This window comes from Anguilla anguilla, chromosome 3 (genome assembly GCF_013347855.1).
Source record: "Anguilla anguilla isolate fAngAng1 chromosome 3, fAngAng1.pri, whole genome shotgun sequence".
Lineage (NCBI taxonomy): Eukaryota > Metazoa > Chordata > Actinopteri > Anguilliformes > Anguillidae > Anguilla > Anguilla anguilla.
Genome location: NC_049203.1, coordinates 36,795,110 through 36,809,149, shown reverse-complemented (window position 1 = coordinate 36,809,149; position 14,040 = coordinate 36,795,110). Strand labels below are relative to the sequence as shown.

The 14,040-nt window shown below is 37.3% G+C and overlaps 1 protein-coding gene across 2 annotated transcripts in view; it reads right to left on the bottom strand.

Moving 5' to 3' along the window:
* gpd2 (glycerol-3-phosphate dehydrogenase 2 (mitochondrial)) overlaps positions 1 to 14,040 on the bottom strand; it is a 41,283-nt gene that overhangs the window by 14,390 nt on the left and 12,853 nt on the right. For both annotated transcript variants that reach the window (XM_035409687.1, XM_035409689.1), the window contains 4 exons: positions 13,566 to 13,663; positions 11,159 to 11,322; positions 1,060 to 1,224; positions 50 to 194 (listed from right to left, as the gene is read on the bottom strand). In XM_035409687.1, the coding sequence (XP_035265578.1) occupies positions 50 to 194; positions 1,060 to 1,224; positions 11,159 to 11,322; positions 13,566 to 13,663 (572 nt within the window). The remainder of the gene's footprint in view (positions 1 to 49; positions 195 to 1,059; positions 1,225 to 11,158; positions 11,323 to 13,565; positions 13,664 to 14,040) is intronic.

The following is a 14,040-nucleotide window of genomic DNA, read 5'->3' as shown; positions in this document are numbered from 1 at the left end:
GGCAGAAATGAGTTGACAAGGCTATGCTGACAGAGGCTTCCTTTGTTACCTGTAATAGCCCGGGATGACAATGTGAACCCCTGCGCTGGGCTGACAAATGTTGGGTATGTTTGGTTCGTCCATCTTCCGCAGTGAGTCCGTGAAAGGTCCAGTGGCATTGATAACACATTTGGCTCTAACGTCAAATTCCTGACCTGTGAAAGAACACAGTATAAATCACCTGGCCGCCTTTCATTTGTGCCCATGACAACCCTGATCATTATCAGTCAACACATCTCTGTAGCGATGCAGATCATCCATTTGTTTGTAGAAACATTTTTTTTTCATCCCTTTTCATACCTTGAAATGGTTTTACAGTATTGAGAGCATATGGCCTAGATTCAATCAAGACTGCCAAGGAGTCTTAAGGAACACAATTCTAAGAATATCTCGACAAAAGAAAGAGAAAAGGTGTGGCTTGATATAGTCCAGGCATGGGGAAATAGCGTTTAGTGACAGCATCTGTCCAAAGAGTTTTCTGTTTCTAATTCTACATTTTAACACCTTAAGAAGAAACTGAATGATGATGTCCTTCAAGACACAAATTATTGATTGAGAATAAAAACACAATTACATTTTGTGGCCTAACTAATCTTACTGTCGCAGACCAAAATGAAGAATCTCTTTAGAAAACACTACTCTGTGCTTTAAAACATTAGGGGGCAGTCACGCAGAGATCATAGTCATGGTTATTCAAGAAATACTTAAGAATGCCGTCCTTTTCTTTTCCCCCCTCCTCTCCAAAGCCATTTCTGCTCATGACATTTAAAAGGCAAGTAAGGCCATTTAGAGTACACTAATTCTGTTTTACATTTCGACCAGATCTTAAGACTCTGAAACACCATAAAAGGTTTATCAAATATTAAAGTGTAATACTGAAAAGGCTACAACTATGTGGAAAGGACCACTGATGAGCGGTACTAAAAAACCTTGTGCCCCCCTCCACTGAGAACGGAGACAGGTACAAGCACAGAGAGAAAGAGAGAGACAGAAAAGAAAATGGGTAACTAAGTAATTTACCTGTTATTACGTCCCTGCAGTGAGCGCCACAGACTTTCTCCTTCCCGGTTTGGGGATCTGTCTTCTTCAGGAGGTGCACCACTTCAGTGTAATTGGCTATGGCAGCCCCATACCTGGCAGCAGTGAGCGCAATGGTGAGGTTCATTCGAGCATCGTTGTGCTGTCCTGCAGCGGACGGGGGGTGGGGAGGGGGTAGCAGAGGAGAGGACGTGAGTCACCCACAGTCAGTGACTGGTGGTACGGAAGAGTGTCGGAACCAATATGTCACATCTGTCCCTTTCAGCAGGATGGCCGGCCTGGCTGCACGAAGAGCGCACTTAGTCGCGCTGGCCCCTTGGCCTGCATCAAACTGCTAAGGAGCGGACTGTGCTAGGAACAGAAAGGTGGACTGGGGGGCTAAAAGCATTGCAATTCTTACAGGGCATAGTAAAAATATGCACACTCTTTCAGTACCCCTCACTCTTACTGTATGTACACACACACACACACACACACAGTGGTCCCTTATTCTCTCTTACACAGTGAATTATGTACAGTGGTGGGAACGTATTCCTCCCTACACAAATTCTCAGCAGTGATCAAATCTTACACAAAGCACATAAAACTAAACAATCAGACTACAGACCATTGCCCTTTTTGATGAAAACTCAATCTCTCTTTGCGAAATGTAAACAGATCAACAGAGAGACATGAGTGCAAAAGGAAAAAGCAACACTCTCAGACCAAGAACAAGAACAAGCCCTTATTCATTCAGCCAGCACTTCTATAGGCAAAATGTTATGCAGCCCTTTGATACACATGGGTAGAGTTAGTATTGATATACGTGTCTCAATTCTGTCCTTTATCAAAAAAAAAAAACTAAAAAAATGCTAAACAAAAAAGGAGAATAACATTTTTTTTAAAAATAAAAAAATTTGCTCAATCACTTATCTATACACTCAGTACTCAGATCTGCACTCAGTTGACTGAGGGTGCTGATCAGTTCTGGTTTAAATGCTCATAATAAGAATGATAATAATTAAGAAGCCTCCACAAGTCTGTGTCTTTCATTTTTTTCCACATTAAAGCTCATTCCAGACAAGCAAGTAAAAATTTGGAATCTCTCAACTTTCGGTTATTCAGACTCAGCTTATGTTTGTGTGACATCCACTAATAAGTGGGAACAAAAGGCAAGTGAAAACAAAGCTAGTGGCAGTCGGTAAGCTATTCTGAAATATCTTTTTTATTATTGACTGATTCTTTTGTTTTACAGAATTATTAATCAGCCTAGGTATACCTGTATTTTAATTAGAATTGTGCTGAAGCACTTCTTGAATTAGAAAAATCCAATAGTAATTTTTTTTCATCTTTATTTTTTAATGATGTTGCATGTCATTGCTCTGTACAACACTATGCATGTACCTGTATATAATATCAAAAAGAGCTTTGAATGGCAAACATTCAATTGTTTAAAAAAAAAAAAACAATAAATGAATGAATGAATGAAGACCTGTGAGAATGGACAATGCTTTCTTAAAACCTAAGATACCATACCAGAAGAAATATCTCATACAGAGATTTATGAATTTATTATTTTGTAGCCTTACAATACCAGAAATTTTTATTCAGACTGGGACAGTCATATATTTTGTGATCTACATTAAAGGACTTAAAAGCTAAAAATGAACAAACCAAAGTTTTATTAAAAAGTGATTTGCATGTATAGCATTGAAGAGCTTATAGCTTGGAAACCCCAGCTAACCTGAAGATGATTAATCACTTTTGATTTTGGTGTCTTGAGTAGCTTCTGAAGATTGCCAAGGAAATTTCAGTCCATGGTTAGTATAGAAAGTGTCTCCTCATTGCAGTAAAAATTGCAATTGAATTTTTAAAACCAGGGGCTTAAAAATACCATGGTCTGGGTAACACTATGACATGCTTGAAGCTATTCTTGCCAAAAAAAAGAAAGAAAAATTAATAAAGAACAATGGACATACAGTAACAGTGCCGACTTGTGTTACAGAGCATATAGACTCCACTTGTGTATTTTTCTTCCTTTGGTTTATGACTTTTTAAGGTCATACCTTGGTAATGTGTGCTTGTATAACGCATTCATGACTTTAACTCTAGTTCACAGTATTAAAGTGGTAAAATTCTTACTGTATCTCTCAGGAAACCAGAACCTGAGATTTACAGTGGACATTAGACCTCACTTGCTGCTATGCAAATGGGTCCCTTGACTCATGGCAGTTTTTTCTCCCATAAGGATTTTCTTGAGCTGTAGTTTCATGTCTGAAGTCTTAATTCAAGTCATCAGATCAATTAAAAACTATAGGAGAGAACACAGATGCATGAAAGGCATCATGTCCATTTCAGCTTAACTCAGACCATTCAAATGCTAACAATAAATTATTCAATGAATATTGATTTGAACATTTTACTACAGATCCATGGATAGAATATTTAATAGCATCATTAGCATATATTCATAATCATTACATTTAAGATACTGAATATGTATAACAACAACACATTAACATGCTAGTATCATTATTACTATTATTATTATTATTATTATGAGTGTGCGCATAAGTAATTATTATTATGAATTACCAGCATTATTATCATCCATGTTATTGTTATGATTATTATGTTCATTATGAGTGAATTACCAGCATCAGTGAGCACTGGCAATTTAATGTAAGAACTCCCTGAAGGAGAATGCAGTTCAGACATGCCCCCACCCCTACCTCTGCCATAATCTGTACCTCCCAGAGGTAGAAAACTCAGTGGAGTGAGAGGAACTCCACGACAAGACAAAATGCTGCAAAATTTAAGGGACAATAATGACAATGAATTTCATGTCTCCCAGCCATGAACCAGGGATGCTTGGCTGGGCTGACTTGTCCAATTAAATCGTGGCAGGTACAGCAGGAGATGCAGTCATTATCCTACATGCTGCTGGGAATTGCTTCCAAAGACAGAAAGGAAAAAAAAAAGAAAAAAAAACAGTATACTCCATAATGTTTGGGACAAAAACATTTTTTTTTCTTGATTTGGCTCTGTACTCCACAATTTTAGATTTGTAATCAAACATGTTCACAATTCACATGTGGCTCAAGTACACAGCATTCTCAGCTTTTATTTAAGGGCATTAAAAAATACATTTTGGTTTCTCCATGTAAAAATAACAGCACATTTTATACAAAGTACCCCCATTTCAGGGCACCATAATGTTTGGGACAAATGGCTTCACAGGTGTTTGATTAGTCAGGTGTGTTCAATTGCTTCATTAGCGCAGGTATTAGAGTCTTGATTATCTAGTCTTGATTCTAGGCTTTTGATTGCCTTTGGAGTCTGTTATTGGTGTTTGTCAACATGAGGACCAAATTTGTGTCAATGAAAGTCAAGGAAGCCATTATGAGGCTGAGAAATAGGGGGGGAAAACTGGCAGAGACACATAGCAAACCTTAGCAAAGACTTACCAAAGTGTACTGTTTGAAACATCATTGAGAGGAAAGCGAGCACTGGTGAGTTTAGTAATTGCAAAGGGCCTGGTAGGCTAAGGAAGACCTCTACAGTTTATGACTGAAGAATTCTCACAATATTGAATAAAAAGTCTCAAACACAAATGAGAAATGAGGCCAAGATTCACTTGTATCAGAGTGATGACAAGAGCAGAGTGTGAAGGCCAACAGGAACTGTCGAAAAACCAAAGCACCCAACCTCATCTGTGAAATGTGGTGGTCTGTTATGGTTCAGGCATGTATGTCTGCCACAAATACTGGCTCACTTGTCTTCATTGATGATGTAACTGTTGATAGCAGCAGAAGAATTAATTCTGAAGTATACAGAAGCATCTTACCTTCTCAAGTTCAAATGCCTCCAAACTCATTGTATGGTGTATCATCCTACAGCAAGACAATCATCCCAAACATATGGCTAAAGGAACAAATTTTTCAAAGATGAAAAACTGTAGATGGCCGCAGTACAGCCTTGGCAAAGTACCACCAAAGAAGATACTCAGCACCTGGTGATGTCTATGGGTCATGGACATAAAGCAGTCATTGCATGCAATGGAAATGCAACAAAGTAAAAATATACTAAATATGTACTATTTTCATTTACATAACATTAATATGTCCCCAACATTATGGTTCCTGAAATGGGGGGCTATGTATAAAAAGGTTTCAAGACATTTTGGAAATGTTTTTGTTCAGTAACCATAGCAACGCAACCGCATCTGAGTAAAAACTTAAACATGATATTTCTTATTTCTGCTCATTTTGTTGCAGAATTCCCATTTATTTGCTGAATATCCATTCTATTTCATTCACTGTAACTCTGAAAATCAGTGAAATCTTGTTTTTGTACATGTGTAATGTTTTTAAACCTATTACTTATAATAAAATCTTTATGTACACTACAGGATCTCATAGTATTTCAGCAGCCTCCACAATGTGCATCACAGTAGTAAGCTTAAATTGCTTAATTGTGTGTGTTTGTGTGTGTGTGTGTGTGTGTTTTGCCTGCAAAAAATAAATAGCAGGCCAGTGCTGTAAGATTACACTATATGCAGGTGGTGTAACCAATATATTAAATTCCAAAATACAATAATGTTATTTTTGACTGAGACATACAGCAATTCTTCAAGACAGAAGAGCATATTCCTAATTTTCTAAAGTTGTTTTAGTTAGTTACAAAAATATTAGGTCAATAAGTAAGAGATATCTTGTGAAAGGAACAGAATTGGATTATTCATGGTACCAAAATTACACATTTCTGAATAGGCATACATTTCAGCCAGTATTGACATCTGTATGGCACTGTAATGTTCACGTTTTTTTTGAAAAACATTTTTGATTACAACAAATTACAATTTATGGGGTAAACTTAGTCTTCTCAAAGAGCGTATTATTGAGATTCTGTACATGAAACATTTCTAACTACACATTTGACACTCCATGAAATTAAAAATAGTTTTAAAATGCTTTCCCGCCCTATTTGTACATTTAGTTTTAAAATGCATTTGTGCATGGACTCTATAAAAACTATATCCATCATTGATCATGAATGTTTGTATGTTCATACTGTATCATAGATATATTTTATTTCAAACTAAATTAGGTATTTGACTCAAAATAAACTCAAAGAGCCAAAGCCCAATATCCAATACAGACGTTTAGAATGTAAAATGTCACGGCCGTGATTATCTCTCCGTGACAGCGGCAGAATTATATCTGGCCATAATTGTATTCCTTCTGTTCTTTAAAAAAATATTTTTACACAAGAGGAAATCCAATGCAGAAATATATTTTAATATTCAGAAACTGAAAAAAATAAGGATCATCAGTGCAGCACCCACTTTTCCACATAATACTGCTACATGATTTAAGTTGACAGATCATAGCTCAGATAGCAGCCAAATTCCCCAGAAAAAAAATGTGCCTTTTCATTGTATGAGGGAATCCACACATCAACAAATCACTGAATTGGTTCTGACAGATGCCCTAGAGAAGAATAGTTTGGTGTCTTCTGTTACAGAGGCAAGACCCTCAGTAAATAGAACATGCGATGTACACTGACTAACGGGCAGCATATGCTTTGTACTTCCAATGCCAGCACTGAGGGCACACAGCCTGCAGACATAATAACTGCAGAATAATTTGAATTGAACACCCACAGGCTACTTCCCGTGTTACATTTTATTTACCCTGGGATGCCATCTCCAAAAAAACTGGAGAAATGAACCTTCCAGTTACGGACTGACCAGTCAACCAAACAGGGTATGAACCCAGAAGTAGCATAATAAATTACGCCTTTTGAAGCTCAGTATTATACAATACATACATCAATACATATATTAATATTAATAAAATAAATATTAAAGGGATAGTTCATTTTCTGGGTTTTTTATTTTTGCAAGTAACTAGAACAATACATCACCAAATAAAAATTTCAGAGCTCAGAAGGACCTCCATTTCCAAACGGTTCAATCTCTGGGGTTCTACTGTGTGTATGTGTATGTGTGTGTATGTATGTACAGGGTTTCCACCAGTGTATTGCAAGCCCGGCGGCCCGCCGGGCCTAAGTTGACCCCCGCCGTCATTGGGGGCCCTAAGCATCGGGGAATTTTTTTTAAAATGTATTTTTAAGATGTTTTTAAACTCCAGTTACAGTGGGGTGGCTCGGTTGAAAAGCTCACCAGCGACATCTGTTGGTTAAAACGTGAACGCAATAGGAAAACAGCAGGTCTGAGATCAGTGTTCTTTACCCTCATTGTGCGTGGAGTGACATTCAACCTTTTTACAGTCTCTGCATTCAACACGCTTCCAACTATCAGAAGCTAACGTTACCTAGCAAGCCACCATTTCTTATTTAGTAGGCTAACTAACCTCGTTACAAACTGCATTATAACTTCATCTCGTTGGTAAGTACATTCTTTTTATATTAATTAAGCAGTGCGTAGGTAACGTTAAACTAGTAGCATGAATGTAACGTTCGATATATTGTAACATTACATGACTTATTAATCACCAACGAAATAACGATTTCACTTGTTTATTAATAACGTTAGCTTGATGACATTGATGTCCACGACAACGCTGTCATAAAAATTTTCCCAACCGTGAAAACTGCCTGACTTGTTTACATTTTGGACAGATGTGGCTACAGAGTAAATTCATCGTTATTTCCCTCCCAGCACTTTCGACACAATATCGGAAAAATCCTAAAATTTCTTCTTACGGTGAAGAGCGCCTGACCGGCAAAGAAATGTTAACACAGCGGCAAAATTAGGCTATATCTAGAAATACCATCTTTGGGTAAAAAACGCTACGGTTGAGGTGCAGGCACTCTTCAGGGTAAGAAGAAATTTCAGGTTTTTTTCGATATTGCTTGTGTCTAAAGTGCTGAGATAGAAACAACAATAGATTTACACAGGAGCCACATCTTCCCAAAATGTAAACAAGTCAGGCAGTTTTCACGGTCAGGAAAATTTTATGACAACGTGGTCATGTAGCTAAGTTAGCTAGATAGCCAAACAGTCAGTAACACAGATACGTCCTTGGTGCCATTTAGGGATAATGTCAAGGAGGAAAGGTAGCCTACTGTAAAAGACAAAAAACCTTAGACAGTTTTTTAAATGTTTAAGTGTGCCCAGCATTCCAAGGCTTGTTGTAAGATTCAGTAGCCAATCAGGACTTGAATACAAGTTTTTTGTAGAGTGCAAAAACTTTGATATTATTTATTTTAATTTAATTTATTTTGTTGTTGTTGAAAACACAGCATTCCAAGACTGTACATTGTTGTCAGATTCTTTGTAAGACGCTATGCTGTAAGTAGTTGTTGATTTTTTAAAATGCGTGTTGAATAAATGACTTATTTATAACAACATTCACATTACGTAGTCATATTTTCAAATCTCCAGTCAGCTTTTAGCACTGACTTAATGTAGAGCCCTATGGAATCTGTGTTATAGCTTTTTTACATTCTCAATTAGGCGATTCCGTTCGTGATTCTGTTATCACAGAAACTATAGGGCCCTACCTTCATGCTGCCATCAGTCTGTCGCTAGCCCACGCCAGGCCCCCGTCAAAAAAGACACTTGGCCACCGGCACGCGCCGGGCCCTGTCAAAAGATACTTGCCACCGGGCCTAACAACTTTCCTGGGGGAAACCCTGATGTATATATATATATATATATATATTTTTTTTTTTTTCTTTTTCTTCTTCTTCTTTTTTTTCCATGTGTAATTACATTGAGTGCCATAACTTTTGGGACAAAGACATATTTTTCTTGATTTGGCTCTGTACAATTTTTGCGGGTAAAGCATTCTTGGATTTTATTTAAGGGTATTTTTGTACATTTTGGTTTCATCAAGTAGAAATTCCAGAACTTTTTATAAATACTCCCCACATTTCAGGGCATCATAAGGTTTGATACAAATTGCGTCAAAGGTCTTTCTGTTCAGTCAGGTATGTTCAATTGCTTCCTCAGTGCAGTTAAGAGAGCTTTTAGCATCTAGTCTTTACTCTAGGTTTTTCCTCATCTGTGAAACATGGCAGCAGGGGGTGTTATGGTTTTGGCATGTATGGCTGCCACAGATACTGGCTCACTTGCCTTCATTGATGATGCAGCTTCTGATAGCAGCTGCTGAATGAATTCTGATGTGTACAGAAGCATCTTATCAGCACAAGTTCAACCAAATGCCTCCAAACACTCTGGGCAATGTTTCATCCTACAGCAAGACAATGATCTTTAATATACTGTAACAAAGGAGTTTTTCAAAGCTAAAAACTGGAAAATTCTTGACTGGCCAAGTCATTTGAATCCAAATGAACATTTTCTAATATGTTTAAGTGACAAACTTGAAGCAACTAGCCCCCATAACAAACAGGAGCTGAAGATGGCAGCAGTACAGGCCTGGCAGGGTATCACCAGAGAAGATACTCAGCACCTAGTGATACCTATGGGTCGCAAATTTTAGGGAAAGTCATTGTATGCGAAGGATATGCAACAAAGTACTAAACATGACTACTTTTTTTTACATAATATTAATAAGTCCCAAATGTTATGCCTGGAAATGGGGGGACTATGTATAAGAAGTATAATAAGTACTTTCTATATGGTGAAACCAAAAGTAAATCAAAACATCCTTAAATAAAAGCTGACAATGTGCACTGTAATCAAATGGGAACTGTTTGTCATTACACATCTCAAATGGTGGAGTACAGAGCCAAACCAAAAAAAAAAAAAAAAAAAAAAAAAAAAAAAATGTCCTCAACATTATGGAGCTCACTAGGGATGTTCCCGATTCCGAATACGATATTTGGCTAAGCAAATGAGAATGTGCACAAATATTTGTTCCTTCCAAATTTCTTCAACATTATTTGTATTTGGAAACTTATCCATATAACTACAATCAGGAGGGAAAAAAAACAGCTAAAGCAGACTGAAAATAACTTGCTTTTCATAACTAACGCTGACTTATGATGGGAGGAGGTGGGATTTGTTTGTAGGGAGTTCAAACTTTCTGCCCACAATGTAAACACAGTGGGAGTTCCACTCACAAAATTGGCATCTGGGCTTACTTTAACAGGCCATTTAACAAGGAAATAAACACAATTTGAGTAGATAAAGCTATTAAAGCTATTTCAAAAGTGCCCTGACAATTCTGAGGGATTCTACAGCCATTTCAGAAGCAAAATGGCACCAAAAAGGATCTTGTATTGTTGAAATGAAGGAGATAACATTAAAATTAACATTATCCTGTCAGCCTTCTAATAGTTTGCAAGCCTTTGGTTTTTAGCTAGGCTATTCGTGTTTATCTACATGAATAGTCTAATTATTTCAAATTGTAGCCTAATGTTAGTATAGAGATTTCTGAGTTGGATTGCCCATTATTCTATTTGCTTCCCTGGCAGTTCGCTCTATTGTCAGCCATCTAGGCCTAAATGTGCCTTCTCTTTTCCCACTGGGTCTGATGTGTGACCGCGAGGAGATTAGCTAGCTAACATCAGTGCGGTACTGTTAACCTTTCAGTAGTTAACTTTGAGTACTTGGCTATACTTTTAAATGTGTATTGCTACATGAAGAGTTATCATTTTGAATTGCATCTAATATTGGCAACAAAATTACAAAAGTTTCATTGTCTTGTCTGTTTGGCTATATTCTCCTGTTGCAAAGGGCAAGAGCTCATTTGCCAGGGTGCCACGAAATAGTTAGCTCCATTGTTAGCCATTTACATGTAACATAACGTAACATAATGTAAGTCTCTTGTTATCCTTCATTATAATAATAGGTATTTCCAGAACAATAATGCTTTAATATTCCAACAATCGGAATGTAAAAAAAATAATAATAGTGGGACTGCCTGTCAAGTTATGTTTCTCCATGATGCCACAGCTACTTCTGCTTCACGCCAATATCTGTTTTATCTGAATACAAATACAAACAGTGGCTTCTCTGAATACATATATCTGAATATATATAATGGGTGGTCAGAGACGCTAGAAACATTGCAACAGCTAGCATTTGATTCCAAGAAATAATATTTAAATCCAAATAAATATGTATTAATATATATATATGAAAGCATTTGTGTAAACATAAACTTACCATCATAGTAGACAATAGCTCCAACCAGTTTGTCTTTCTTTAGCATGGGGAAAAGCTCCAGGGCCTTGGTCTTGCTGAGGACATAGCTGCTTTTCAGACACTGTCCCCCAGCCACTAGGTCATACATCTTTATCCCAGCCCAGTAGTAAGGAAGCTGCCACCACCTTAAACATTTACATTAAAGTTGCAAATGAGCGTTTAGCTTTTTAGAAACATTTACACATTCTAATCTTCCAATTCAGTACATGTTCCAGTGAGCTTGAATTAGGGTCACCAGTATTGCCTATCTATGGCATCACAGAACCTTGTCACTGTGTCCATGCAGAAAATGTCCCGTGTGTATTTTATAACATGTATCACGTGTTACACAGTCACAGTCACAACTCAAACAAAAAGAACACCAGCTTCTCTTTTATTGTTTTATGGCAATTCCAATTTTCCCTGCCTAGATCCAGTTGTCAGATCTTTTGTAACCTAGCAATAAATGACAGGGCAGGGTGCATTTGTCACTGATGAGAACATCTAAGTGATGTGAGCACATAAGGTCCAAGTATAAAGGTGTGACATACATTAAATTACGATGATTGTGAGATTATGTGTAACAGCATATACTGTCAGATAATGTTTAATACAACTAATTATATCATTGCATAACAGTGCAATGGTACCAAATGAATAAACATTACAGAGCACCTGTATTTCTGTAATGGAATTAAATTTGTAAATTTAATCATTTAAAAGTTTAAATTGTGAGAAATCGTCTGCTTAAATGTGTTGTTGTTTTTTCTCATTCTATCCCTACTTTGACAGTGTAAGACTTGGGAACAGGAGTTGATAAACCTTGATCAGGACCTAAGTATTATTCTGAAGATCCACAGCAAAGGTACTGTGTATAAATGAGAGGTTAGTCTGATGTCATACAATGTTTTTGAAGGACCACACTGTCAGGCAGAGTACTGTCTGCAGTTTAAGGCACCACACTACAAGAAAGATAAATAAACTCTGGAAAATGTGCAAAGAAGGGTAATTACATTGGATCCGGCTATGATATGTAATCAGTATGAGGAAAGACATGCGATACGTAATCTCTTTAACAAAAAGACTAAGGGAGATTTGAGTGAACTCGCAAAGACATTTACTGTAGGTAGAAGAAGGGGATACAGGTGAAAATTGGCAGAAGATTTTTCAACATATCAAACAATGAACATACCTACCCTCCCATAATTTATTAATTCAACTGTAAGCTGTTGGGAATCAGCAATTTCCTTCTCCAAATATTGGTGGTTCTATCCAGCTGAGGGAGCATTTAGCTAACAGACTGATAGCCAAGAGTTAGAGGCCTGCAAGAGCAGCCTACATGTTATAGGGCTGAGATGGGTGTGTTATCATTAGCAGAGGCAGAGGTGAATGCAACGAGGGAGAGCAAAGATGCCAAAGCAGTGAATGAGTGATGAAGCAGTAAGGTCTGACTTAGAGATGAAAGCCCAAAGGTGTCCTAAAATGTGACACCATACCTTTGAGTCACACTGCAACAGGAATATTTTGCCTATGAACACTCAGGTTTGACACTGGTTTATTTGTATTATATATATATAATAAACCATGTCTTTTACTGGTGTCATTTACTAGTGCTCTGAATATGTAAAGATACTGAAGAATATAGCATAATGCATCAAAGTGCTTTTGATAGCATTTGTTTCGCAGGTGTCTCTGATTATAACTTGATTGACTCACATTACATCAGTAATGATGCCCACCATTCTGTCTCAGTTCTCTGATTAAGATCTAAATGTCTGAAATGCATCAACAAGCCATTCCTGATTCAATAAACTTTTTGATTCACAGTCCAAAACCATGCTCTTCTTTATCAAGTTTTGGATTAAGTATGGATGCCCAAAATCTGAGTCGTTTGTGTGTGTATGTATGTATGTATGTGTGTGTATGTGTGTGCGCACTTGTGTGCAAGCATGTGTGTGCACGTGTTTTGCTGGATGGGGAATTGGATTCACACTGCAGAGTAATATGAGCCACTCAAGGTTTTCTGCAGCCATCAATAATGAGACACACCTGTACACTGTTTTAAATACCAGAAAGGATGGTAAATGTCATGCATAATTAAGGCTCATGATAAAAGGTGGCATAACGCAAATGAAGCCTTCAAGTCTGCACAAGGTTGAGGGAGTAGGGGGATGATGTGCCAGTAAAGTTGGACTATGCTACATTTTAGCCTCACCTTCACTGGGCTTCACAGAATGCTGCGATATTCGAAAGATTTCAGAAGTTTTAGCTGAACTTGTTCACATTTCAAAATCTTAATTTAGATTAAGATTGAAAGGGTTCCTGATTTCCACATTTACTCAAGTTAGACTGAGTGCATGGTCTAAACAGATTAATTCAGCATTCTTACTTGTACACTGGGAGCATAATGGGCAAAGGTGCAGACAGGTGAGGTGCAATATCCAGAAGGTTGGAACGCTCATGGAGTGCTTCTTTCACCATCATATACTAGAAAAACAGACACATATTTTGATGAATTCATACAATTACAATGTGGAATTTAGCCATTTTTCAGATACTTTTAGGCAAAGACTTGGGCAAAGTGCCTTTAAAATACAATTTTCACCAATCATTTCATACAAATGGAATATATAACTGCACAGTAGAACAATGCAGCTGACCTACCTTAATACTGTACCTTATTATTTATTATAATAAAATACTAAAATAGCTATTCTCTACGATGCGTCCTTATTCAGAACAATGGCAGACGTGGGTTTGCTTCCCCCTTGCAGGGCTCCTCCTACGTGCCTATGACGTATTGCCAACTGTATATATCTGACAGAAGAGAAAGCCACCAGTACTACTGACCTTGAGAGTCAAAT